The 26,527-nt window shown below is 43.8% G+C and overlaps 1 protein-coding gene across 1 annotated transcript in view; it reads left to right on the top strand.

The window, feature by feature from the left end:
• The window catches only part of LOC124805250 (lipase 3-like), a 146,806-nt gene that overhangs the window by 42,400 nt on the left and 77,879 nt on the right, over nucleotides 1–26,527 (top strand). The window contains exon 3 of the mRNA XM_047265762.1: nucleotides 22,507–22,627. Coding sequence (XP_047121718.1) covers nucleotides 22,507–22,627 — 121 coding nt within the window. The remainder of the gene's footprint in view (nucleotides 1–22,506; nucleotides 22,628–26,527) is intronic.

Below are 26,527 nucleotides of genomic sequence, written 5' to 3' on the forward strand. Positions count from 1 at the left end.
GCCTCTTAGCGCTTCATTTGTCACAGAAAACAATGAAGCCAACCCTTGCACACTCGCTGTATGCGTAACATAAGGCGCTGTATGCGTAACAGGCCGAGAAAATCCCAAGCAGTTCGCCAGGAAGTCACGAGAGGGTGTTAGATGCATTCAGCGGCCGCCCATTTCCTCTGCAGGTGTGGGGGAAAATGGTAATAACTCCACTTCTAGGGTGAGTAGAACAATAATTCAAAGTTTACATTAAAGAGGAATGTTCCAATTAATTTTCGGTAGCAAAAAAAATCTTAATTTTTTGGATTTGACCACCTCCGGCTCCCCTTAAGTTAATTTCATTTTGCGCTATTCTCCAGCTCTGCGTGAGCCAACAGCTCGTTCGCATTCGTCCGGCCACCGCACTGGTACATGTCGTGCGCACTGACTGGCACAGTTTTGTGGCCGAAGCTTACATTCCCATTTCTTTGGTTTTCCGCCTCCCCCGATCAACCACATGCCAGTGTTACATTTTTCTTTTACTCACTGGTCCCTCCATGTACTCTGCAGGAATGGCTAACCCACGAAGCGTTTGGCTGTCGAAATTAATAACGTACCTTCCTTAGATGGAACAGTACCGTCACCGCGTTGTCACAGTTAGTTGCATTGACATGCGTAGTAACAATTGCCAAGCAGATCGACTTTAGCCTGGGAGAGTATGGATCCACACACGTGCATTTATACTACGACTACACTACTACAGTAAACTATGAAGAACCCCCGTGGTCGTGAGATTCTAAAAATAGCGGTATGAGCCCAGATTATCTTTTACCAGATAAACTAGACTACTGTCATTGAAATACCAATCAGATAAGTTGATTCACTCTTAAGGATCAGATGCACTACATAAGGGTTCTCTGCGCATTAATGGGAGTAGGACGCCAAAGGGGCCGACTTGGAGCAGGAGAGGCACCATACGACATTTTAATTTCCACTGTCTATACTTTTACAAGTAAATTCATAAAACTTTGTCAGAATGATCAGGTGGGATTCAAGATTCACCCTCATAGCAATGGCAGTTCAAAAACAGAACAAAATTTTTTTTAAATGTGAAATTTCATCTTTTTTTCACTTGCTATTGGCTGTATTTGTAGCTGTAGGTACACTAGCTTTCATAAGTAAGAGAGATTCTTCGGAGAATTTTTTCACAGCATACAAACCATACTTACAGGTCTACGAACTCTAGAATTTATTTAATTTATGAAAAAATGAATGAGTTTTTTCTAAACATGAAGTTTCAAATGTAACGGCTCAAATTTTATAGATAATTATCTCAATTTTTACTACAGTTTTTAATAGATTTGCAAAATTCTAGGGTTTTACATTAAGCAGTTTGTCTTTAATTAGCAGACACTCTCTCTTACTTATGAAGAAAAGTGTATCTATAGTAACAAATGCAGCCAATAGTAAGTAAAAAAAAGGTTGAAATTGCACATGTAAAAAAATTTGTTATTTTTCTGAACTTCCATTACTATGAATGTGAATCCTAAATCCATCCTGGTTACGCTGAAAAAGTCTTATTAATTTATTTGTAAAAGTATAGACAATGGAAATTAAAATGTTCTGTGGTGCCTCTCCTGTTCCAAGTCGGTCCGTTTGACGTCCTACCTCTCCTTTAAATTGCTATTTCGAGGTTACTGATCTATACATGCTGTTTCAGGCGCGATTTTCTCGATGTCAGAAGCTTTTTTTTTTTTTTTTTTTTTTTTTGTGGTTTTCGGGCGCACAACGTCAATGGTCATTAGCGCCCTGACTACTCTAAGAATGCACCGCGAGGCACAAGTTGACAACAACAACTAAAAGGGAAAACACAATAAAAGACAGACTGACAGGCGTAAGATTAAAACAACATCATCAAATGTCCTTAGCGAGGTTCGTCAAATTGATAAAACAAAGAACACGAGCAGCTGCTCGTGGGTCATCCGCTAAAATGGCATCTAAACTATTAGGCAGGTTAAGATCGAGGCGCAGTGTGGTAAGATCTGGACAGGACATTAAAATATGTCTAACCGTCAGCAAGTGCCCACATGGGCAGAACGGCGCCGGCGCAGCCGTCAGCAGATGGCGATGGCTGAACCGGCAGTGTCCAATTCTTAACCTTGCTAAAACGACCTCCTCCCGCCGAGAAGGGCGTGAGGAGGACGTCCAAGCCACGGGAAGAGGTTTTAAGGCCCGAAGCTTGTTGTCGGTAAGTGCAGCCCAGTCGGCATGCCACAACGACACAACGCGCCGACAAATGACCCTGCTAAAATCGGACGAAGGGACACAACAAGAAGCTGTCCGAGGCTGGAGGACCGCAGCCTTGGCCGCGGCATCTGCAGCTTCGTTCCCAGGGATACCGACATGGCCAGGAACCCACATAAAGCTAACCGGCGTACCGACGTCCACCAGCTGCTGAAGAGAGCGTTGGATCCGGTGTACGAAAGGGTGAACCGGGTACGGATCACTGAGGCTCTGGATGGCGCTCAGGGAATCTGAGCAGATGACATAAGCAGAATGTCGGTGGCGGCAAATGTAAAGAACAGCCTGGTAGAGGGCAAAGAGCTCAGCTGTGAAGACCGAACAATGGCCATGGAGCCGGTATTGGAAACTTTGTGCCCCGACAATAAAGGAACACCCGACCCCGTCATTGGTCTTAGAGCCATCTGTATAAATGAAAGTCATGTTGTTGAACTTCGAACGAAGTTCCAAAAAACGGGAGTGGTAGACCGAACCGGGGGTGACCTCTTTTGGGAGCGAGCTGAGGTCGAGGTGAACGCGGACCTGAGCCTGGAGCCAAGGAGGCGTGCGGCTTTCGCCCACTCGAAAGGATGCAGGGAGTGAAATATTAAGGTGTTGAAGGAGGCGACGAAAGCGAACTCCAGGGGGTAGCAAGGCAGAGACATACAACCCGTATTGAAGGTCAAGAGAGTCGTCAAAAAAGGAACGATAAGATGGATGGTCGGGCATTGACAGTAGCCGACAGGCATACCGGCAAAGCAGTATATCGCGCCGGTAGGTGAGTGGCAATTCGCCAGCATCAGCATGAAGACTCTCTACGGGACTGGTATAAAATGCTCCGATCGCAAGTCGTAAACCCCGATGTTGTATGGAGTTGAGGCGGCGTAAGATGGATGGCCGTGCAGAGGAGTATACGAAGCTCCCATAATCCAGCTTGGAGCGGACGATCGACCGATATAGACGAAGTAGGACGGTTCGATCCGCTCCCCACGACAGACCACTGAGAACACGGAGGACATTTAAAGAACGGGTACAACGGGCGGCCAAATATGACATGTGGAGACCATGTCAGAAGCTGCAGCATAACTTTGAATTCTTACCTTTATACTCCCACGTAAGTTGCATACTAGCAGAGCGCTGTAACGTCGTTCCGGAAACGAAAAACAGTTCTGATATTGTTGTATGTCACGGGAGTATGGTTTGAGTTAGTAAAGAACTGTTTCAGTTTCTTGATTTCTTATTCCTCTTCTACAGTTCACTATCAGTGCGGAAATAATATCTATTGATCCATAAGACGAAGCAAGCAGCACGTTGTTTTCATCAAAAATCTTCGTGTAACTGTTTGCCAAAAAACACGGCCGCGATGAAGTTCGCCTTTATCGTAGTAACCACTGAAGCTTTGTTCCCGCTAAGACAGTTCTGTCGATACACGAATTGGTCTTCTGCACCTTCAGAAGCGCACCACTACGATATTCGCATCTCGATTTGGACGCTGTGTAATCGAGTCACTGTTGTCACATTGTCACAGCACGTCAGTGCACACACTCCCAACTTAACGGTTTGATCCCCGCCTTTCGCAATTTTCCACCGGGCTTCGAAAGTTCACAACATTCCATCGTTGAGCGCGTATTAGCGAATTACGACCTTTACCATTTGCGCCTTGAAAATGACGTGTTAACGTGTCGAAACATCGGCGGTTGTCGTAGACGTCATCTGACTCTGGACATAATGATGTGAGTTGCTTGAATATTTTCAAATTTGCCGTTAAACTCCGGCTGGATGTACTAGGTTAATAAATTAGCAGATATACCCTGAAATACTGCCTAGAAATGTATGATTAACTATTCCGAGTAAGCTTACTGGATAAAAAATTATTCACCTATTGCACACGCGTTGATTAATCTTGAATCCTTTGTAGATGACACATCGATCGAATCACGCCCTCAGTCAGACGTGAGGACAAGGCAGTGGTGATGAGTGAGATTCAAATGGCTCTGAGCACTATGAGACTTAACATCTCAGGTCATCAGTCCCCTAGAACTTAGAACTACTTAAAGCTAACTAACCTAAGGACATCACACACATCCATGCCATAAGCAGGATTCGACCGTAGTGGTCGCGCGGTTCCATACTGAAGCGCCTAGAACCGCTCGGTCACAGCGGCCGGCGGTGAGTGAGACATTTATGTTTTAAACGGTCATTGGATGTAGACATGGGCAAATGTAAGGACGTGAGAGATCGGCAAAGAAGAACCATCGTCTTTGGTAGTGCCCATGTCCGTTCGGTGTGCAAAGTTGCAGGAGTAGTTGGTGTTTCGTGGCGGACTGTTCAAAGTGCCTATACGCAGTGCTGTAAAACAGGTGGCCACGAAACACGACGTCGCAACTGTGCAGACATCGGCAATTGGGGGTTTCGTGCCGGACCCGATCGTTAAACAGGCTGTTTCAGTAATGGTGTTTCAGACATTCAGGGACGCTCAAGAAAGGTAAATGTATGAATTTGAGGTAAAGGACCCTGGTCCGGGAACTTCCGAGTTGATAGTTGTAAGCGGAAGTCGTTCTGTTACCTCTGACAGTGGCATGCAGCGTATCAGTACTGTTGTTGCTGAAGGCTGCAGGGTAGGCAACATTCATAGGTGACAGCTGTGCCGAGGCAAAAGTCGCCGCCGTTGCGATGCATCTTGCATCTGCGCTGTTGGGCGGCGGGGTGGGTAGAGCGACGATGACAAAGGGATGGCGGTTATCGCTGTAACAACCGGTTTTCAGTTATACCGGCTCTTTTCGTCGCCAATTTACACTGACTGTTAAAGCCTCTCAAAATAACCGGTTTCTGAAATTACAGATTTTCGGTTTTTTGGTTTATCGCTTCCAGTAATAAACTTAGGTTTCGAACAAATAATGTAAAATTCTAGTGACGGTGAAGAGCTAGGCGCTCACGATCGATACGGAGTTGACGGTGCTGCAGAAAACCGTCGCGTTGTTTCCAGCGAAGGTTGCGAAGGTAAAGGATGCGCGCGCCGCCAGCGAGAGGTAAAGGTCGCAAGTTGATGAGTTACCTGCATCACCACTTTCGGATGGCATCAATTTTTCACCGTGAAGCAACCACAAAACTAAGGGTTCAGTTATTATCTTAAGTTTATGACACGGAAATAAAATTATAGCTGCATCAATGAATTGTTGCATCATCCCATTTTTAATCTTTTAAAACAATAGAACATCGTACTTTACTGCTACCGCTCTTCGTGAGATACTTCCAAAGTAGGGATGGTAGCATTCAGCAATACAGAGGGGTCCAAAAAATGTATGCACTGTTTAAAAGTCCATAATTTGCAAACTAATTGACGGAGTTGTCTCATTTTTGGTGAACGTGTAGCTTAAAGTCCATCTGAAAGATATCACTGTAGGTGTTCGAAATGGTCACCATTAACATCCCACACACAAACGATGCCGGCGAACTGCAGCACGAACTACTGACTGCAGTGTGTTCAGTTGGATATTTGCACATGAATGTACGATGGATTCTCGAAGGTCATCCAATGTGCGTGGCTTTTGTTGATAAACGACGTCCTTTAGTGTTGCCCACAGGTAAAAGTGCAGAGGAGTTAGGTCTGGGGAACGTGGTGGATACTCCACAACACCTCTACGGCCTGTCCATCTTCCTGGTAGATTTTCGTCGAGATACGCACTAGCACGATTTTGGTGGTGGGCTGGGGCACCATGTTGTATGGAGACGGAAGAGTTTACTTTCAACAAGTCTCGGATGGCAGGTAAAATGGATGTCTGAAGCTTCTGAAGGTACACCTCACCGATAATTGTGCCGTCAAAGAAGAATGGCCCAATCAAGCCCCTGTAAGACAACCCACACCACACATTTACTCCTGGCAAATTCATGGCTGTGTCTACATGGACGTTCGGATTTTCGACGGCCCAGTAGATGCAACTGTGGCGATTTACTGTACCACTGAGTTTGAACTGTGCCTCATCAGACCACACAATCATCTCTGCAAACTTCATCGTTGCGCACCATGTTAGTAAGCCACTCGCAGTACTCCATTCTACGAACTGGGTCGTCCTCGTTCATTGCGTGTAGCAATCGTGGGATGTAGCACTTCCACTTTGCTGCCTTCAAAATTCGCCGAACACTTGAGCGACTCACTCCAGTTTCACGGGCACACTGTATCACAGACTTCTGTGGTGAGCGAGTGAATTGTTGTAACACACCAAGGGAGTTAGCTGGACTTGTTACCGTTACAGGTCGACCAGATCGTTGCTTGTGTACATCTTTATCATAGCCTTCGGCTTAAAATTTGTATAGAATACGACGAATCGTTAAATGTGTCGGTGGCTCTGTTTGATACTCATTTCGTCATTGCCGTTGAACCTCATTAATGTTTTCGTACTTAAAATACCACTTCAAAACTGGCTTCCTTTCATCGAATGTAAGCCTTGCGCCAGGTGCAACTAACAACAAACCACTGACTATCTGGCGACTGTCATCTGAAAAAACAAAACAACGCAATACAACGCTTGTGTGGCGATTGCCGGAACTACAAACTATTACGCTACCAAAGATGAGACAGTTTACCAGTTATGGACTTTTAAACAGTGGATACATTTTTTTTGACCCCTTTGTATAATAGATGTCCGAGGACGACAGCGAGAAACCAACGTATAGATCATATGGGGGCACGTGTTGCACACTGCACTGACACGCGTGCCGTCTAGTAGGCCAGGACACAGTGCAACAGGTACATTACTGTCTCTACAACGCTGTACCGAATCGTATATCATGTGGTTGCTACTTAGCTTCTAACTGTAGGCGTCGTTATTAAAACGGTACTGACCAATTATGTTACAACCAAATAGTTCAAAGCAATGGAAATATTACGAATAAAAATTACAGAAACTTATGTACAGCCACTTCGGTTGCACAAAATTTTGTCAGTTGACCGCGGTTTCCACTGCAATAGGGCAATCTTCATCAGTGTAAAAAGTTACATAGAATACGTGTAATCACACCATGGTTTAAAACGACTGAGCAAAAGTGCTCTCGTGTCAAACAATAATGACATTTCCTACAAACTGACAGATTCCTACGACATTTCTGTTTGAGGAGGGCACTTTTGTTCAGATGTTTTAAACCATGGTGTGATGACAAGTACTACATGTAACTTTTTTTACTGATGAAGATTGCCCTAGAGCAGTCGAAACCGTGGTCAATTGACAAAATTTTGTGCAACCAAAGTGACTATACATGTTGTTGTTGTTGTTGTTGTTGTTGTTGTTGTTGTTTTCAGTCCTGAGACTGGTTTGATGCAACTCTCCATGCTACTCTATCCTGTGCAAGCTTTTTCGTCTCCCAGTACCTACTGCAACCTACATCCTTCTGAATCTGCTTAGTGTATTCATCTCTTGGTCTCCCTCTATGATTTTTACCCTCCACGCTGCCCTCCAATACTAAATTGGTGATCCCTTGATGCGTCAGAACATGTCCTACCAACCGATCCCTTCTTTTGGTCAAGTTGTGCCACAAACTTCTCTTCTCCCCAATCCTATTCAATACTTCCTCATTAGTTATGTGATCTACCCATCTAATCTTCAGCATTCTTCTGTAGCACCACATTTCGAAAGCTTATATTCTCTTCTTGTCCAAACTATTTATCGTCCATGTTTCACTTCCATACATGGCTACACTCCATACAAATAATTTCAGAAATGACTTCCTGACACTTAAATCTATACTCGATGTTAAATTTCTCTTCTTCAGAAACGCTTTCCTTGCCATTGCCAGTCTACATTTTATATCCTCTCTACTTCGACCATCATCAGTTATTTTGCTCCCCAAATAGCAAAACTCCTTTACTACTTTAAGTGTCTCATTTCCTAATCTAATTCCCTCAGCATCACCCGACTTAACTAGACTACATTCCATTATCCGTGTTTTGCTTCTGTTGATACATACGTTTCTGTAATTAAATAGGGTAAGGTTGCTGAATCACAGCCAATAAAATTTCAAGAATAAAAACTGCTCATTAAAAACGTTATATTTAAGTTTTAGCACTGCTGTTATGGCAAACTGATATGCCGGTTATTTTACCAGGTTATTAGTAAAAAAGGAGAAAGCCTGCAATAACCAATAACCAAAGTTCCGGTTGTTCAGAAACTACTGCAGTCGGCTTTAACTGGTAGGTTTCTGCCATCCCTACTGTGGCGTCGCCTGAACTAATTTGCTCGCCGTCTGCTCCAAAGTGACTTCAGCAGCTCTCTTTGCCCATAAGCTTTTGAACCTGCGGCGACCATCGTCGCCGGTGTCCACCCCACTGGAGCCCTGCCTGGACACGTCTCTTTTTGCTGCCTCAGTATTGCCGGCGGCGACGCCTGCCATCATGTGATCCAATGTCCTAATGGTCACCTGTCCGTGGCTATACGGCTCGTTGCATGCTCAGAAGTGCTGTGTGGCTTATCTGCTACCCAAAAAGGCTCTGTTGGTGACTCAAGAACCAGCGATTTGGGGGTGCTGCGCCAGATCTCAATAATGAACCGTGGATTTAGTTTTCAAAGACTATTCTTAACAGTTTATTTTATTTACTAGCGATTCATCAAGAACATTAACACATTTAATCACACTATTGTGGGCGTGAAAGTAGTTGCCAGGGAGTAACTGATGAAATCAAAATCAAATTGCTTTTAACAAATGGGAATTTTATTTCTAAAAGCTTTTTTTTAAATGAAATAGATTCAAAATTATAAGCAGAAAGCACACAGTAAATATCAAGTTATAATTTATTCAGAGGGGCCGGCCACGGTGGCCGAGCGGTTCTAGGCGCTTCAGTCAGAAACCGCGCGACTGCTGCGGTCGCAGGTTCGAATCCTGCCTCGGGCATGGATGTGTGTGATGTCCTTAGGTTAGTTAGGTTTAAGTAGTTCTAAGTTCTAGGGGACTGATGACCTCAGATGTTAAGTCCCATAGTGCTCAGAGCCATTTGAACCATTTTTTTTATTGAGAGGCAGAAATAACTTTTTTTTAGTATGAGCTTTCGGGCTAAGAACCTTGCCGCTCCCTTTTAACACGGCCGTAGTCACGACCGCTCACAACAATATCTGAAGGACTACACTGGTGCAAATCTGCAACACACCAGATTACCTTAAAGTAAAAGTTTTAACAATTCACACAAGCACACAAACTATGCAGCCCGTAGGAGGGATGGAAATAGTACAAAACACTAAAATTAAACGATTAACTTGCCACCGAAGGTGCAATTTGATATTAAGAAAAGTCTTACGGCGGAAGGGTGACAACTTTATATACTAAAATGACCATTTAAATAAAGGCCCATCAAATGCAATCTTATATAAAATTATACAAGGTTGGCCAAACCAGTTAAGATGTTCTACAGTACACAGATACCGCCCCTCAAGATCATAGGCAACGTCAAAACATATTTCAGGTATTAGGCCATTACTCTCCAAGCAACAAATTCGTTAACACACCAAATCCGACAAACATGACAGAGGTAGCTCCGAACGACAGACAAACACTAACTGCCTAACAAACGCGGACGAGACACAGACGAGCAAGGTGGGGACGAGAGACTGATCAAGAAAACAAAGTAAAATTTAACAAGAGTAAATCACACAACACATCACCAATCACCTAACTTCTAATAACTGCGCTTTCTCGAGAAGACTTGCCGCAGCACCCCCAAATCGCTCTCCCGAACCGTCCGAAAATGGCTCTGAGCACTATGGGACTTAACATCTCAGGTCATTAGTCCCCTAGAACTTAGAACTACTTAAACCTAACTAACCTAAGGACATCACACACACCCATGCCCGAGGCAGGATTCGAACCTGCGACCGTAGCGGTCGCGTGGTTCCAGACTGAAGCGCCTAGAACCGCTCGGCCTCAAACCGTCCGCTGCCAGCCGCTTCAACGGACGCAAGAAGGCGCGGCGATCTCCCGTCTTTCCTGGTCCGCACTAACCGACCGACTGCCCGCTGCTCCGTCGCGACTTCACTGCTGGTGTGTCTCCCACTCACTTCCAGACACACGACGGAGGAAATACTGGCTCGAACCGAACCGTGCTGAGGAAACACGCCCACTGGCTAAACGTCATCCCTGCACCAGGAGAGGACCGAGCCAAGCTCCACAAGATGGTAACTGAAGGGGCCCAGTAGCGCTCTGAGAACCAGTTACACCACGGCGTCGCAGCTCGCACCGGCCAGACCTATGTCGTGGATTGACTCCTGTTGCTCTCGTGTCGGCCGCGAAGCCACTACCCTTCGCTATGTGGCGCGGGCCACTGGACTGACGTGGCGACCTCACATGGTGTGGCTGGCCTAACGCATGTTGGTTTGTGTTACGTAAAAAAATAGCAGGGAAACATGAGAGTCCAATTTTTCTCTAAGTTCTAACAGCCGGTGGTAAAGACACCGTAGCAAACTGAAGACTAATTGTGGGGTGGCAGGTTAATAATAAGTTTTTCGGTGTCTTCGTCGAGCTCCTGAAAACTATTTTTGTGGTCAGCCAGAAAGCGATGGTGAACATACTGACTATAGTTTCCAGTCTGCAAGTCCACATTCTTGTCTTGCCCACTGAAAGAAATGTTTCTACTCTCTATTTATTCAGCGGGATCAGGAACTATAATTATAAATAAAAGTTTTGTGTTGACTGATTCAATTATATTTAAGAAAATTTCACACGCAAAGAACAGTAATATTCCTAATAATAATAATAATAATAATAATAATAATAATAATAACGAAAAAGGTTAGGTAAAATCTCACAACAAGAAGCGATAGAGCAATTAGATTGAAAGAAGCAGAAATTACAAGCATTGGCCAAACGACTTAAAAGATACAAAAAAAATGAAAATAGAAGGAAACAAAACCAAACATTCAACACAAACCAAAAGAAATTTTACCAGACAATAGATAACACACATTAAAATAGACAATCCACCAAACATAACAGAGATGGAACACTTCTGGAGCAACATATGGTCAAACCAGGTACAACATAACAGACATGCACGGTGGATACAAGCAGAAACAGACACATACAAGATGATACCACAAATGCCTGAAGTGATAATTTTGCAACATGAAGTCACCCGAGTAATTAATTAGACGTACTATTGGAAAGCCCCTGGAAAAGATAAAATAGCAAATTTCTGGCTAAAGAAGTTCACCTCAACACATTCACATCTAACTAAATTATTTAACAGCTACATTGCAGACCCATACACAGTCCCTGATACACTTACACAACGAATAACTTATCTGAAACCTAAAAATCAAGCAGACACAGCAAACCCAGCTAAATATCGCCCCATAACATGCCTACCAACAATATACAAAATATTAACTTCAGTCATTAGACAGAAATTAATGTCACATACAACACAGAACAAAATTATAAACGAAGAACAAAGAGGCTGCTGCAAAGGAGCACGAGGATATAAAGAGCAACTGATAATAGATGCAGAGGTGACATATCAAGCTAAAACTAAAGAAAGGTCGCTACACTACGCATACATTGATTACCAAAAACGCTTTTGATAGTGTACCCCACTCATGGTTACTACAAATATTGGAAATATACTAAGTAGATCCTAAATTGATACTGTTCCTAAACATAGTAATGAAAAATTGGAAAACCCCACTTAATATCCAAACAAATTCAAATAATATCACATCACAGCCAATACAGATTAAGCGTGGAATATACCAAGGAGACTCATTAAGTCCTTTCTGGTTCTGCCTTGCTCTGAACCCACTATTCAACGTGCTAAATAATACTAATTATTGATATAATATTACTGGAACTTACCAACACAAAATCACACATTTGCTATACATGGATGATCTAAAACTACTGGCAGCAACAAATCAACCAATTACTAAATATAACAGAAGTATTCAGCAATGATATAAATATTGGAACAGACAAATGTAAGAAAAACAGCATAGTCAAGGGAAAACACACTAAACAAGAAGATTACATATTGGATAACCACAGCGACTGCATAGAAGAGATGGAAAAAACATATCTAGGATACAGACAAAAAATAGGAATAGATAATGCAAATATTAAAGAAGAACTGACAGAAAAAGGTAGACAAAGACTAACAAAAATACTGAAAACAGAATTGACAGCAAAAAACAAGACAAAAGCTATAAATACTTGCGCTATACCAATATTGACCTACTCATTTGGAGTAGTGAAATGGAATAACACAGACGTAAAAGCACTCAATATACTTACACGATCACAATGCCACAAATACAGATTAAATCACATACATTCAGCAACAGAAAGATTCACATTAAGCAGAAAGGAAGGAGGAAGGGGATTTATCGACATAAAAAACCTACATTATGGACAGGTACACACTTTAAGAAAATTCTTTATAGAACGAGCAGAAACTAGCAAAATACACAAAGCAATCACTCATATAAATACAACGGATACACCACTGCAATTTCATAACCACTTCTACAACCCTTTAGATCACATAACATCAACAGATACGAATAAAGTAAATTGTAAAAAGAAAACACTACATGGCAAGCACCCATATCATCTAACACAGCCACACATCGATCAAGACGCATCCAACACATGGCTAAGAAAAGGCAATGTATACAGTTTGACGGAAGGATTCATGATTGCAATACGGGATCGAACAATTAACACCAGATATTACAGCAAGCATATTATTAAAGATCCCAATACCTCAACAGATAAATGCAGACTTTGCAAACAACAAATAGAAACAGTAGATCACATCACAAGCGGATGTACAATACTAACAAATACAGAATACCCCAGAAGACATGACAATATAGCAAAAATAATACATCAACAACTTGCCATACAACATAAACTAATAAAACAACACGTTCCCACATGCAAGTATACACCACAAAATGTACTGGAGAATGATGAATACAAATTATACTGGAACAGAACCATTATAACAGATAAAACAACACCACATAACAAACCTGACACAATACTCACCAATAAAAAGAAGAAATTAACACAACTAATCGAAATATCCATACCAAATACAACAAATATACAGATGAAAACAGGAGAAAAAATTGAAAAATACATGCAACTGGCTGAGGAAGTCAAGGACGTGTGGCATCAGGATAAAGTTGACATTATACCAATTATACTATCAACTACAGGAGTCATACCACACAATGTCCACCAGTACATCAACGCAATACAGCTACATCCAAACGTATATATACAACTACAGGAATCTGTAATTATTGATACATGTTCAATTACCCGAAAGTTCCTAAATGCAATGTAACATATACTGTACAGTTAAAAGGAAGTCACGCTTGATCAAGATCCGCGTCACTTTCCATTTTTAACCAGACATAACGTCTGAGAAAGGAATATAATAATAATAATAATAATAATAATAATAATAATAATAATAATAATAATGTGTATACCATAAAGAGCACTATGAACAGTTCAGTAGCGACCTCTACGGCGAGTTCCCAATAAATGGTCTTTCGCCCTGACTCCCAGTAATGTAAGTTAATTTCTCGCCACAAAAGTGGAAAATAATCTCACCACTTGCCACGCGTTTTATTAATATTACGGGCGGCACACAAACTGTTTCTTCCGCGAAATGTAAGCGATCCAGGACATTGCATAGTGCTCGCGGGTTCACTTCATATTGGTGCCAAAAACATAGGTTTTGTATCGGTGGGTTCTGACGTCACCTGAGACAGCCCCTAAGCCGGCGTTTGACTGACGCTGACCGTATGGTAGGTGGGTGCGAAGTGTAGTCACTGCTTCGCAGATCGTGTTTCTATATGGGTGCAGCGGACGGCCGAAGGGAACACCTGCAGTCATCGGCTCTATTCCCAAATAGCAGCATCTAAATGGCCGCTTTCTCGGAAATGTACGATGTAATTACTCGGTTATGAATCAATTTAGAATGTTCGCAATTTTTGTATGACAGGCTTCAGTCACAGGAAAAATTATAGCTCGCCCACCTACAAACTTTTCCCGTCTAGAATTTTTAGAACGGAACCTACAGTGGAACATGACCTCTGAACTACATCCTTATGAGCCCTTGTATTGACTGGTATTCGCATCAAAGTCTTGAAACTTGTGATATCTCTATTATTTAATGGGTTTCATCACGTGCTGTAATCAAAACTTTATCATTAATATAAACATATTTAATCTACTACAAGTAAGGACGCTTTTGTTCCAAATGTAGGTTTCAGCAAATTACTCGAAAACTATTAGAGATTGCTTAATGGGGTCACATACCATTTTTTATATTAAACTGAAACTTCATAAAAACTTTCATATTTCTAATATTTAGCGCCTTCAATTTTTCTTAAGAAATCCGATTTTGATCAAAATTCTGTTCTGAAGAATCTGAAAATTGTAACAGCTGATTTTGACATTTGCACATTATGACCAACTTTTGGCATTCTGGCTTTATATTTAACGCCACTTTTTTTTTTCTTAAAGCGATGTATTTAGGGAAAGATATTCATCTGATCACTGAGATTTAACAGTTTAAACATTAATATACTGAAGCATATGTTGACAAAGTTTGTAAAAGCCTTTGTAATTTTTAATTTCATTCTTAAATTATAGCGCAATACTTATATGCTACGCACAGTCGCGTTATGGTGGCGTGGCGTTAGTAGCGGTGAACTGGAGTAAGTCCCGGCACACTCGATCGCCTCTGTATCTCTCAAATGATACAGCGCTGGTTTCGCCACATTCTGACAAATCGTGAAGAGCAGAACCGATTCGGTCATTACGAACGACGTCGTAACGCGGAGCCTCTCTTCCACATTAATACTCCACCCCCAATAGCCTAGAACACTCGATCAGTAGCATTGATGACGTTCATGTCGTTCACACTCGATCCTCTGGTTATTGTATGGTGATATTTTGTGTGTGAGGTTGTTGTAGTGTTAATCTTCTTCTTGATGCCTCACGAGAACATCAGCGATTAGTAGCTGCGGATAATGAACCAGAGTCCTAGGACTGAAGTATGCATAGCTCCAGGGCAGAAGCTGCCCTAAAATTGCAGCTTTGCACGAGTACGACGGCCTGACGTACCGCCGGGCCAGGTTCAACTTTACGCACGGCATCACAGCACCTGACATGCGGTCCACCTCATGGAACAAAATGGGCAGCGGTCTGGAAGGGATTCGGTACTCCCCGAAACGGCGTGTGAAACAAGCACAGACGTCTCTTTTAGCGACACCTACAAGCAGGGCTACGAATAGGACGCGTCTGCCTCCCCAGCGGGCGGCAAACCACCGCACCAGGGTGTCATCGTCTTCTGCTCTGAGCCGATGCAGCGTCCTCACCGGCCGCGAGTCCGCTGTTCGATTCGGCAGATTCCAGATTTCCTTGTCAGCAGCCGCCGCAGAAGACGCGGCAACGACTTGTGCGCTCAGTAATAAGTGGAATAATGTTGAATACTGTTTTACTGCGTCTAACGACGCACACACAGGTCGTCGGTCTGCATCCTGCCGAAAGAGTAGGGGTTTCCAGCGCGGAAGTAGACGACCCCTACATCTATTTTGAGTTTCACTACAGTGGCTATATCCAGTCTCGTAGGTTGCTTTAATTAATCAGTGCTTAGTTTTGGGAACAACTTATGATATACATAAGTTTCATTAACTGTGTTCATGAACGTGAATAGTCGTTTACTACGTAAAAATAATTTCTTTTTTTACAATGAGGTTTAATGTCATTCAGGTCACAGCTGTATTTTTTCGCGCACTGATAATAGCGATTTATGAATTTATTTCACTATCGTGTCTTTAATGTAGTGGCATTTTATAATTGATGATAAATTTGAAGAGACGAATACTGTTGTTTTCTTTTGACGGTTGAATAGTTCAAATGTGTGTGAATTCCTAAGGGACCGAACTGCTGAGGTCATCGGTCCCTAGACTTACACACACTACTTAAACTAAACTATGATAAGAACAACACACACACACGCACCCACGCCCGATGGAGGACACGAACCTGCGGCGGGAGGGTCCGCGCAATCCGCGACATGGCGCCTCAAACCGCGCGGCCACTCCGTCCGGCAAAAGCGTAATGTGTTCCGAAGAAAAGTATCACACTGACCTTAATCTAGTCCTTCCACTCTTTACTTAACAGTCGTATAGACGAAAAAAGAAAATAAAGGCGTAATAAACATAGGCTCTAAACCGCATACCATAAGAGCTATGGGCACTTGTTTGGAGGAAGCAAGGGAGAGGATGCTGTTATCCTTTTTCTACAACACATATGCACACGTGGATTAATAGGGTTCTTTATTTACAAGAAGCTGCTACTTAACGTGAACAGAGTCCATGTTCGTGCTACAAGCTCATCAGTAATAGTCATCCTGCAGACAATAGCGGTAACCTTGCTATTACACTAATCTGGTCGCTATGTACTGTCGTAACCTGCGATGTGAACGGACAGACGCCAACTGGAATATGTTAAAAACTTCGAGGCAAAAGCAACAGGTTTGTCTTGTGCGCCAATTCTGTGCGAAAGGACAGCGTCGATTCCACAGGAAGAAGCATCGACTTGCAAAACTACTAAGCAAGGCATTTTTGAGTTTCTGAAATGCGTCGTCACAGTCTTTAGTCCACACAAAACGTACATTTTTTCGACGCAAGCGATGCTATGGAGCCGCGATTTGAGCGGCATTCGGTATGAACCGAAAGTAGTATGTCATCTTGCCTAGTATTGACTGCAGTTCAGACATATTACGAGGAACAGGCAGGTCACGGATTGCAAGCAAATGAGACTGGAGGGGGTGCATACCCTGACTGTTTATCACATGACGTAAGTACTGTAGTTCAGTTTGAAAAAAGTCACACTTTTCGAGACGAAACTAGATAGAGAGTACGCAAATTGGCAATGCTTTCTCTGGTATACGCTTTGAGACAATATCGTCAAGGTAATATGAACAAAATGGCTCTTTTGCAATCAGCTGTTCCAAGTAACGTCGAAAAATGGTGGGTGCATAAGCACCGCCGAAGGGCAAACGCATATACTTTAACAGTCCCAAGTGTGTATTTACAACAAACGTTTTCTCTGATACTTCATCCAATGGTATCTGCAAGTAGGCATCACGCAAATCTATTTAAAAAAAGTAATGTCCTGCACCAAGCCTGTCCATGAGGTCCTCAGGGCAAGGGAACGGTTATGTGGCATCTACTGTCTGTGGGTTGACTGTAGACAATCCGACACGAATGCGAATGCGACCAGAAGGCTTAGGCAACAAAACTAGAGGACTTCTCATTGACTAGTTCGAATGGGAGTAATTACACCATGATCGTGCAATCTTTCACTTCACCGGCTACTGTGTCTCTTAAAGCAATTGTAACGGGTCGGCCCTCGAAAAGGACTGCATTGTCTTTCAATGTAACGTAAGCTACAAAATTCCTTCTAAAAATACTTCAGAAAATTCTTTAAGCAAGCTTAAGACACTGTCTTTTGGAGACAAAACAGTCACTGAAAGTTCAGTGTCTTGGATGCTAAGCGCAAACAAATCAAAGGCATCTAATGCGAGTATGTTCGTAATATCTCTTGATTTCAACACAGTAAAATTCACTGCTCTAGTGTGAGATTTGTAAGTGGCAGCAAACTACACTGTCCAAGCACTGGAATTTCCTGTCCGTTGTAAGCAGTGAGGTTCTCGCTAGATTTAGAAAGGAGTGGTGAGCCTAACCGTTCGTACGTGGCACGATTGAGCAAAGCTACTGAGGCACCTGTGTAACAAAGTTCACACGACAGCCAGCAATTCATAAGAGACAAATAGTTTGTTAGAACATCGTTACAGAGCGTTAGGGTGAGAACGAGGCACAACCTTAATCTTACTTTTGTCAGAAGCTGTTGTAGCTTTTGAAAACACAGCGTTCACTGCATGTGCACGAGCCTGTTTTTTCTCCGAGCGTGGAAAATTGGCGGCTTTCTGCTGTTGCAAACAAATTGCTTGGGCATGGCCTTTTTTCCACAGGTGTAACACGCTGCGTTACGTGATGGGCAATCCTGTCTTCTGTGTCGAGCAAACCATCTAGGGCACGACTTCACTAAATTTACAGGCCTATTTACGTGTCTATGTGGCTGTGTACGCAACTGTGTACACGCTCGTTGTTGTGGTTGTGTTGGTCTGTCGCGACCAAGGAACGACTCAAACCGAAAAATCTGGGCCTGGTCAAACTTACCGGCCGCTATGGAAACCGAATCATATTGCTCTAAGATTTGCAACATTTGGGGAAGCAATGGATCAAAGTACTTTAAAAACTGTTCCTGTATTATGCTATCTGGCACATTGAATGTTATTGCATCCCTTCTCATTAAATCACTGTAAAAGTTGCCACAACTACACTTAAATTTACACTTCCTAGCATGCCCGTTAATTCTGTGTAGCACTGGCGGTACGTCTGTATCGGCTTTTTCTGCAAGCGAAAGAACTGATATCTAGCTGCAGCAACGTGGATTTGCTTGTCACAGTATATAGTTAATGCAGCGATTACCTGGTCATAGGTTAGTTCTCGCCGGCCGGTGTGATCGATCGGTTCTAGGCGCTTCAGTCTGAAACCGCGCGACCGCTGCTGTTGCAGGTTCCAATCCTGCCTCGGGCATGGATGTGTATGATGTCCTTAGAACTACTTAAACCTAACTGACCTAAGTTCTAGGGGACTGATGACCTCAGATGTTAAGTCCCATAGTGCTCAGAGCTATTTGAGCTAGTTCTTAGGGAGACGCAGTAGGGAAACTTGAACACTGGGGACCCTGTAGTCGAATGGATGTATTGTAACTTTACAGGACATTGAACATGATGAACTTGACAGTGTGCTTGGAACCGAGTCAGGTATTCAATCTATTCGTCTGTTGGGCTGATTGGTTGGTCGATTGTGGTTGTGCGGTCGACGCAGCTGGTGCAGCCAGTAGTAGTTTTACTGTCGTCAGAGAGCGACTTGGTTCTGCAACGGAAAAACTTGTGTTAGATCCATCAAATTGGCCGTCTGTGACTGAGGCGCGGAGGCAGGGGGTGGAGGGGACGGGGTAACCATGGTTTACACAACCACGGTATATCAAAAAGGAAGCAAAGTATCTGAAAAGAGAAATTTGACTAGTTCTGCGGCTCTCCTCCAGAAATACATGCAAGAACACAACAGCAAATTAGCAATTAGAAAAACTTGAAAACGATCACCCCTGCAATGTGGAACACAAAAGACGCAAGAAAAACCTTCGGCCAAGTTGATTACCTTCGATCGCCACTGAATTATCCGATCCTAGTCGATACCGTGGAGTCTGGAGTCTTGTACCGCAAGGAAACAAGGGAAAGAATGTTATGGGTGGCCGATAACCTTTTTCTACAACGCAATTGCACAGGTGGATTAATACGGTTTTTTATATACTTGAAGCTGCTACTTAACTTGAACAGAGTCCATCAGTAAAAGTCATCTTGCAGACAGTATCGGTAACCTTGCTATTACACTAATCTGGTCGTTATGTACTGTCGTAACCTGCGATGTGAACTGACAGACGCCAACTGTAGTGTGAGTTAGCGCCTCAGGCTCTCCGGTCAGCGGCGGCGGTCTGGATACATGTTGTCGAGAGGGTGCCGCTAGCGTGTTGCTTCTCGGTTTATCTCTGGTCTCTGTCGCGATAGACGCACTCGGTCCAGCACCTACTGTCGACAGGTTACACCAGCACACTGTTCACAGGAGGGATGTGTTTCACAGAAGGAAAGATGAACAACTGCTCTTAGCTCTTAAGGTATGCATTTTAGAGCACATGCTTATTATACATTTTTTTCTTGTTTTGGTCTTATGAAAGCTGCGTACCTACAATCTTAACAGTGACAGAACTGGTACACGTATTGCACTGTCAAAGGCATCAGAAGAATTTTCGCTTATAACTTTGAACTCGATCGTTTCCAGACTGGGGACCATTACCACACATTGGTACATATATCCTTGTCCATGATCCCTGAAAGTTTGTAACATCACATGGAACTTCCGCAGTATTCTTTAGAATTGGAGACCATTCATCGAATATCAGAAGTGTTGAGTCATTGACGGGTATACACAAAAGAGGAATTCCTGTGACGAGCTAGAGTACAAAACACACACACACACACACACACACACACACACACACACACACACACACACAAGCAAGCAGCATGCACCTGTACATCTATAATGTGAAGCTGGACAGCGGTAACGTATTGTACAACTGGTTGAACTACTTTAAACCTGTATAAACTCATGAGCCAAAACATTATTACCACTTGCTTAACAATGTGTTGTTTCACCTTACGAGCACAATGTAGTAGATGTTCTGCGTGGTATGTATTCGACAAGTACTCCGTAAATTTTCGGAAGTGTGTGGCACCTGATGTCCATCCACAGGGCACGTAATTACCGTACATGACTGCCTGGTGTCTTGTAAGCGCGGTGCTGGCAACTCTAGCGTCCCTGGTACACTCCATTGCGGAGAGATCAGGCGAATTTGGTGGCCAAGATACGAAAGTGAGTCCACGATCTTGGTCTTCAAACACCTGTAGTACGATTCTGGCCTTGTGAAACGGACAGCCATCAATCTGGTTGATGCCGTCGCTGTCGGGAAAGACATCACTCCTGAAGGGATGCAACTGTTACGAGTAATGTTGACGCAATCCACAACTGTCAAGATGCCTTCGATTACTGTTACAGATCCCACTGAAGCCAAGGTGAATGTCCTCCACGGTCAATACTGCCCCCACCGGCCTACGTCTGTGGCGCAGTGCATGTTTCGAAACAGCCGTTCGCCTGGATAATGCAATATCCAGACATTTCCATTCATGCACGACCCAGCTCGATGACATAGCCAACGTAATAGCGACTAATGACATCGTGGAGTCGTCGTGAGGAAAGATTCGTCGGCTGTGAAATCCTAGTTCAACAATGTGCACTGAATGGTGTGCTCCGCAACACTTGTCTCTGCACCAGCATTGTACTCTGTCGCCATATCTCCCACAGATCGCCACTGATTCCTCTACATCCATTTTCCGTTATGAGGTGTGCGCGTCCAACACCCTGTCGGCTGCTAGCGGTTTCACAGTACTTCAACCACTTTCCACAGATGTTCGTGACAGTAGCACACAAACAGTCAACCATCTTCGCGATCTCCCAGGTACTAGACCGCAATAATCTGCCCTTTACCAAAGTCGCATATGCATTTGCAGCTAATATCCTCGCTAGAATGATTCCGCACTCGCATCTGCCCATTTTATACAGGGTGTTACAAAAAGGTACGGCCAAACTTTCAGGAAACATTCCTCACACACAAAAAAAGAAAATATGTTATGTGGACATGTGTCCGGAAACGCTTAATTTCCATGTTAGAGCTCATTTTATTACTTCTCTTCAAATCACATTAATCATGGAATGGAAACACACAGCAACAGGACGTACCAGCGTAACAGGAAATGTTCAAAATCACCTCCGTTAGCGAGGATACATGCATCCACCCTCCGTCGCATGGAATCCCTGATGCGCTGATGCAGCCCTGGAGAATGGCGTATTGTATCACAGCCGTCCACAATACGAGCACGAAGAGTCTCTACATTTGGTACCGGGGTTGCGTATACAAGAGCTTTCAAATGCCCCCATAAATGAAAGTCAAGAGGGTTGAGGTCAGGAGAGCTTGGAGGCCATGGAATTGGTCCGCCTCTACCAATCCATCGGTCACCGAATCTGTTGTTGAGAAGCGTACGAACACTTCGACTGAAATGTGCAGGAGCTCCATCGTGCATGAACCACATGTTGTGTCGTACTTGTAAAGGCACATGTTCTAGCAGCACAGGTAGAGTATCCCGTATGAAATCATGATAACGTGCTCCATTGAGTCGCATGTCAACACAAGCACCGAAGTCAACATTACCTTCCTTCAATTGGGCCAACTGGCGGTGAATCGAGGAAGTACAGTACATACTGACGAAATTAAAATGAGCTCTAACATGGAAATTAAGCGTTTCTGGACACATGTCCACATAACATCTTTTATTTGTGTGTGAGGAATGTTTCCTGAAAGTTTGGCCGTACCTTTTTGTAACACCCTGTATACTTTCTGTACCGAGCCACGAGCTACCAAGCGACTTTGCAGTTGGCAGTGGTCATTAAGTTTTGGCTAATTGAGGTTGATCTGCAGTCGAAGTGTAACAGCGGGCCTTTCTCTGTTTAGCGTATGTTCTGGTGGACTCTGACGAATGCTACGACGTGTGGCTGGCCAACGGACGAGGAAACAGGTACTCCAGAAACCACACGACCCTGGACCCTGACAAGAGCGAATACTGGCAGTTCAGGTGAGTTCCGCGCCAGCTGATGCTTGCCCATCAGTGTGTGTGCCTTAGTTAAACGTTCACAGACGCCTGTTGGGCGTTTCATGCTAAAAGGCACTAAAATATTTGGATGTGATTGGCAAAGGGGCCACAGTTCCTGCCGTAATGTGCAAAGCAAGGGTTGCCGATAGAACACTTCAGGACAGTGCAGACAACCCGCATTACTTATGGCAGAAACCATGGCTCCATTTCCATTATTAAAAGTATTCCGGTAGGAATAAGGTTTAGAGTAGTGAAACAAAGTCCGCCATCGCCGATTGGACGTTTACTTTGCATTACAGCGGTAAAAACATGAGAGGTGGCATGAGCCCCTTCTCATATTTCTATCTTACGATTCTCCTCTCTAATTGCATTCGGTGGAAAGTTGCTATTCCTTCACACGCGGACTTCCCACGTAGCGTCTCTCGTCACCCAGGTGGTCCGGTGACAGGCGGGCTCTACTGATCTCGAGAGGGTTAAGCCGACGGGTGGGAGGCAGTCGAGTGAATGCTTTCCAGACGCCGACATTGTCAAGAGACACGCCTGCCGGGGCCTGAAGTAGCGGCTGGGCTAGAGGTTCCGTTACTTCACAGAAACTTAGCGAAAACACTTTCTGACGGGCTACCAGCGAGGCGTGGGAATGACTTGTGTACCCAGGCATTTGTGGCGGGAAAATTCCCGCGCTTTCTGCAAAATAGTAACTGTGATTGGCTTGCTCACGACATAGCTCCGTGACGCAGCAAAAATCAGCGCAGAAATTGGCGCCAAGACTCTCCATTGGTGGAATGGTAGTGCTCCGGCAATGGAGTGGAATTTTCCACCGGTTTTCGAGTTGCTGATTGGAACGTTTTACCATGGCCACTGTCGTGGGGGCGGGAATGTTCTGTGTTCGGCATGTACGGGTGCTCTGGGGTAGTCGGCTCTCGCCTTTCGGTCGAGGACGTCGAAGCAACCAGCCCTCGCCTCCGGTACGCCAGATCGTGTTCTGGCAGTTAAGAAGACAGTTTGGTAATGTATGTCCGCAGCACCGGCAGATAGGGATTTTCCTAGGTGATAATCAGAGCCCAGCAGAGTGCGCCTGTTCGTCTTTTTCTAACTTTGTTCTGTCTTGAGTAGCAGCAATTAATGTTGGGTTAGCTGTGTGTCTCTCTTAAGATTTGAGTGGCAAGGAATTGGCTCCACATATCACTTCGTCATAAACCTCACAATCTAGTTTAGGGACTTCACCTTCACAGCGTTTGTTTGTGTATCCAATTTGAGCCAATTTGATGTATTGTAAATGTTTCATGTGTTTTTGTTTATTATTTTGTGTTTAGTCTTAATAAATCATATTGTTATTTTGGACAGAACTTTCATTCTGTTAATCGGTAGAGCAACCCATCATTTCTCACTACATTTAATGAAACCTTCCTTTATTTAACTTATTTATCAAATTAAATTATTGCAGGTGCCAAACTCTTTTCTACTCCACTTGCAGGGTTGATTACAATCAGTTCGCGTATATTTTTTAATCCTTGTGCAACAGCAAAAGTCGGAGATAGAATAGGGGGGGGGCTTAGAGCATCATTTGCATGTGTAGATTCTAGAATTTAGTGTTAAATACACTGCTAGCCCCGGCACCTCGCAAACATCTACCATTAAAAAAAATGTAACTTTGTGTTGAAAGTTAGGATTTTGTGCACGAACTGACCTCTCGATTATGCCCATATGTGTTCAATGGGATTCATGTCGGGCTATCTGGGTGGCCAAACCATTCGCTCGAATTGTCCAAATGTTCTTCAGATCAATCGTGAACAGTTGTGGCTCGGTACCATCCGTAAAAATTTCATCGTTTTTCACTGCAAATGGCCTTCATGCAGTCAAACATAACCATGTCCAGTCAATGGTCGGTTCTCTTGGACCAGAAGACCCAGTCCATTCCACATAAACATTGCCCACACCATTATGGAGACACCACCAGCTTGCACATTGCCTAGTTCAAGACTTGCTTCCATGTCTTCGTGGGGTCTGGGCCACATAGAACCCTACCATCACCTCTTGCCAATTGAAAACGGGACATCTGACCAGGCCACAGTTTTCTGGTCGTCTAATGTCCAACCCGTATGGTCACGAGCCTCGGTGATGTCGTTCTGTCAGCAAAGGCACTCGCGTCGGTCGTCTGCTGCCATAGCCCATTAACGTAAAATTTCGCCGCACTGTCCGAACGGATATGTTCGTCTGTCGTCCCACATTGATTTCCGAGTTTATTTCATGCAGTGTGACTTGTTTGTCAGCACCGACAACTCTACGCAAACGCCGCTGATCTCTGTCAATGAGCGGAGGTCGTCGGCCACTGCGTTATCCGTGGTGAGAAGTAGTGCCTGAAATTTGGTATTCTCGGCACACTCTTGACGCTGTGGACGTTAAATTATTGAATTTCCTAACTATTTCCGAAATGGAATGTCTCACGCGTCTAGCTCCAACTACAACATCGCGTTCAGAGTGTGTCACAATGCCCGTAGTGCGGTCTTAATCAGGTGGAAACGTTTTCACATGCATCACCTGATTACAAAGTACAGCTCCGCCAATGCGTTGTTCTTTTACACGTTTTTGTCATCTCAATGTATGTATAGGGTGGGGCAAATAAAATCGGCCTGGACTAGTGGATCCCATTTGTGACACCATTAACGGAGGGGAAAAAGACCTACAGATAATTCCATGAGGATAGAGGAACATCCACGCCGCCGACCGAACCTTGGAACACATTTACACAATATTCACGACTGGCAGAGTTGTTAGCAGAGGTCGCGGTCGTAGCTGGCCACCCAAGTCACCTGATCTGGCAGTGTACGATTACTTTGCGTGGGGAGCCCACACGTCTAGGGTGTGTCGCAACATCCTTCGTAGTCCAGAAGAACTGCAGCAGAACATTTCGGAAGAGACTGCAGAAATTGCAGCAATCCAGCTTCGACCCGCCTTCAGCAACTTGTTGACAAGGGCCATGAATGGCGATCACTTTCACCATCTGCTGTAGTCAGGTGTGTACTATATTGCCTTTCCTCTGCTGTGTTCCTTTGTACCCTGGAACGCTGGGCCACTTATTTGCCCCACCATGTATGGTGGTTCATTGACTGGGCAAAATATCTCACGATATAAGCGTCAAACGAAAAAACTACAAAGACGGAAACTTGTCTAGCTTGAAGGGGGAAACCAGATGGCGCTATGATTGGCCGGCTAGATGGCGCTGCCGTAAGTCAAACGGATATCAACTGCGTTTTCTTAAATAGGAATCCCCTTTTTTATTACATATCCGTGTAGTACGTAAAGAAATATGAATGTTTTAGTTGGACCACTTTTTTCGCTTTGTGATAGATGGCGCTGTAATAGTCACAAAAATATGGCTCACAATTTTAGACGAACAGTTGGTAACAGGTTTTTTTTTAAATTAAAATACAGAACATAGGTACGTTTGAACATTTTATTTCGGTTGTTCCAATGTGATACATGTACCTTTGTGAAATTATCATTTCTGAGAACGCATGCTGTTACAGCGTGATTACCTGTAAATACCACATCAATGCAATAAATGCTCAAAATGATGTCCCTCAACCTCAATGCATTTGCAATATGTGTAACGACATTCCTCTCAACAGCGAGTAGTTCGCTTTCTGTAATGTTCGCACATGCATTGACAATGCGCTGACGCATGTATCAGGCATTGTCGGTGGATCACGATAGCAAATATCCTTCAACTTCCCCACAGAAAGAAATCTGGGGACTTCAGATCGTGAACGTGCGGGCCATGGTACGGTGCTTCGACGACCAATACACCTGTCATGAAATATGCTATTCAATACCGCTTCAACCGCACTCGAGCTATGTGCCGGACATCCATCATGTTGGAAG

The sequence above is a fragment of the Schistocerca piceifrons genome, chromosome 7 (assembly GCF_021461385.2).
Source record: "Schistocerca piceifrons isolate TAMUIC-IGC-003096 chromosome 7, iqSchPice1.1, whole genome shotgun sequence".
In the NCBI taxonomy this organism is placed as follows: Eukaryota; Metazoa; Arthropoda; class Insecta; order Orthoptera; family Acrididae; genus Schistocerca; species Schistocerca piceifrons.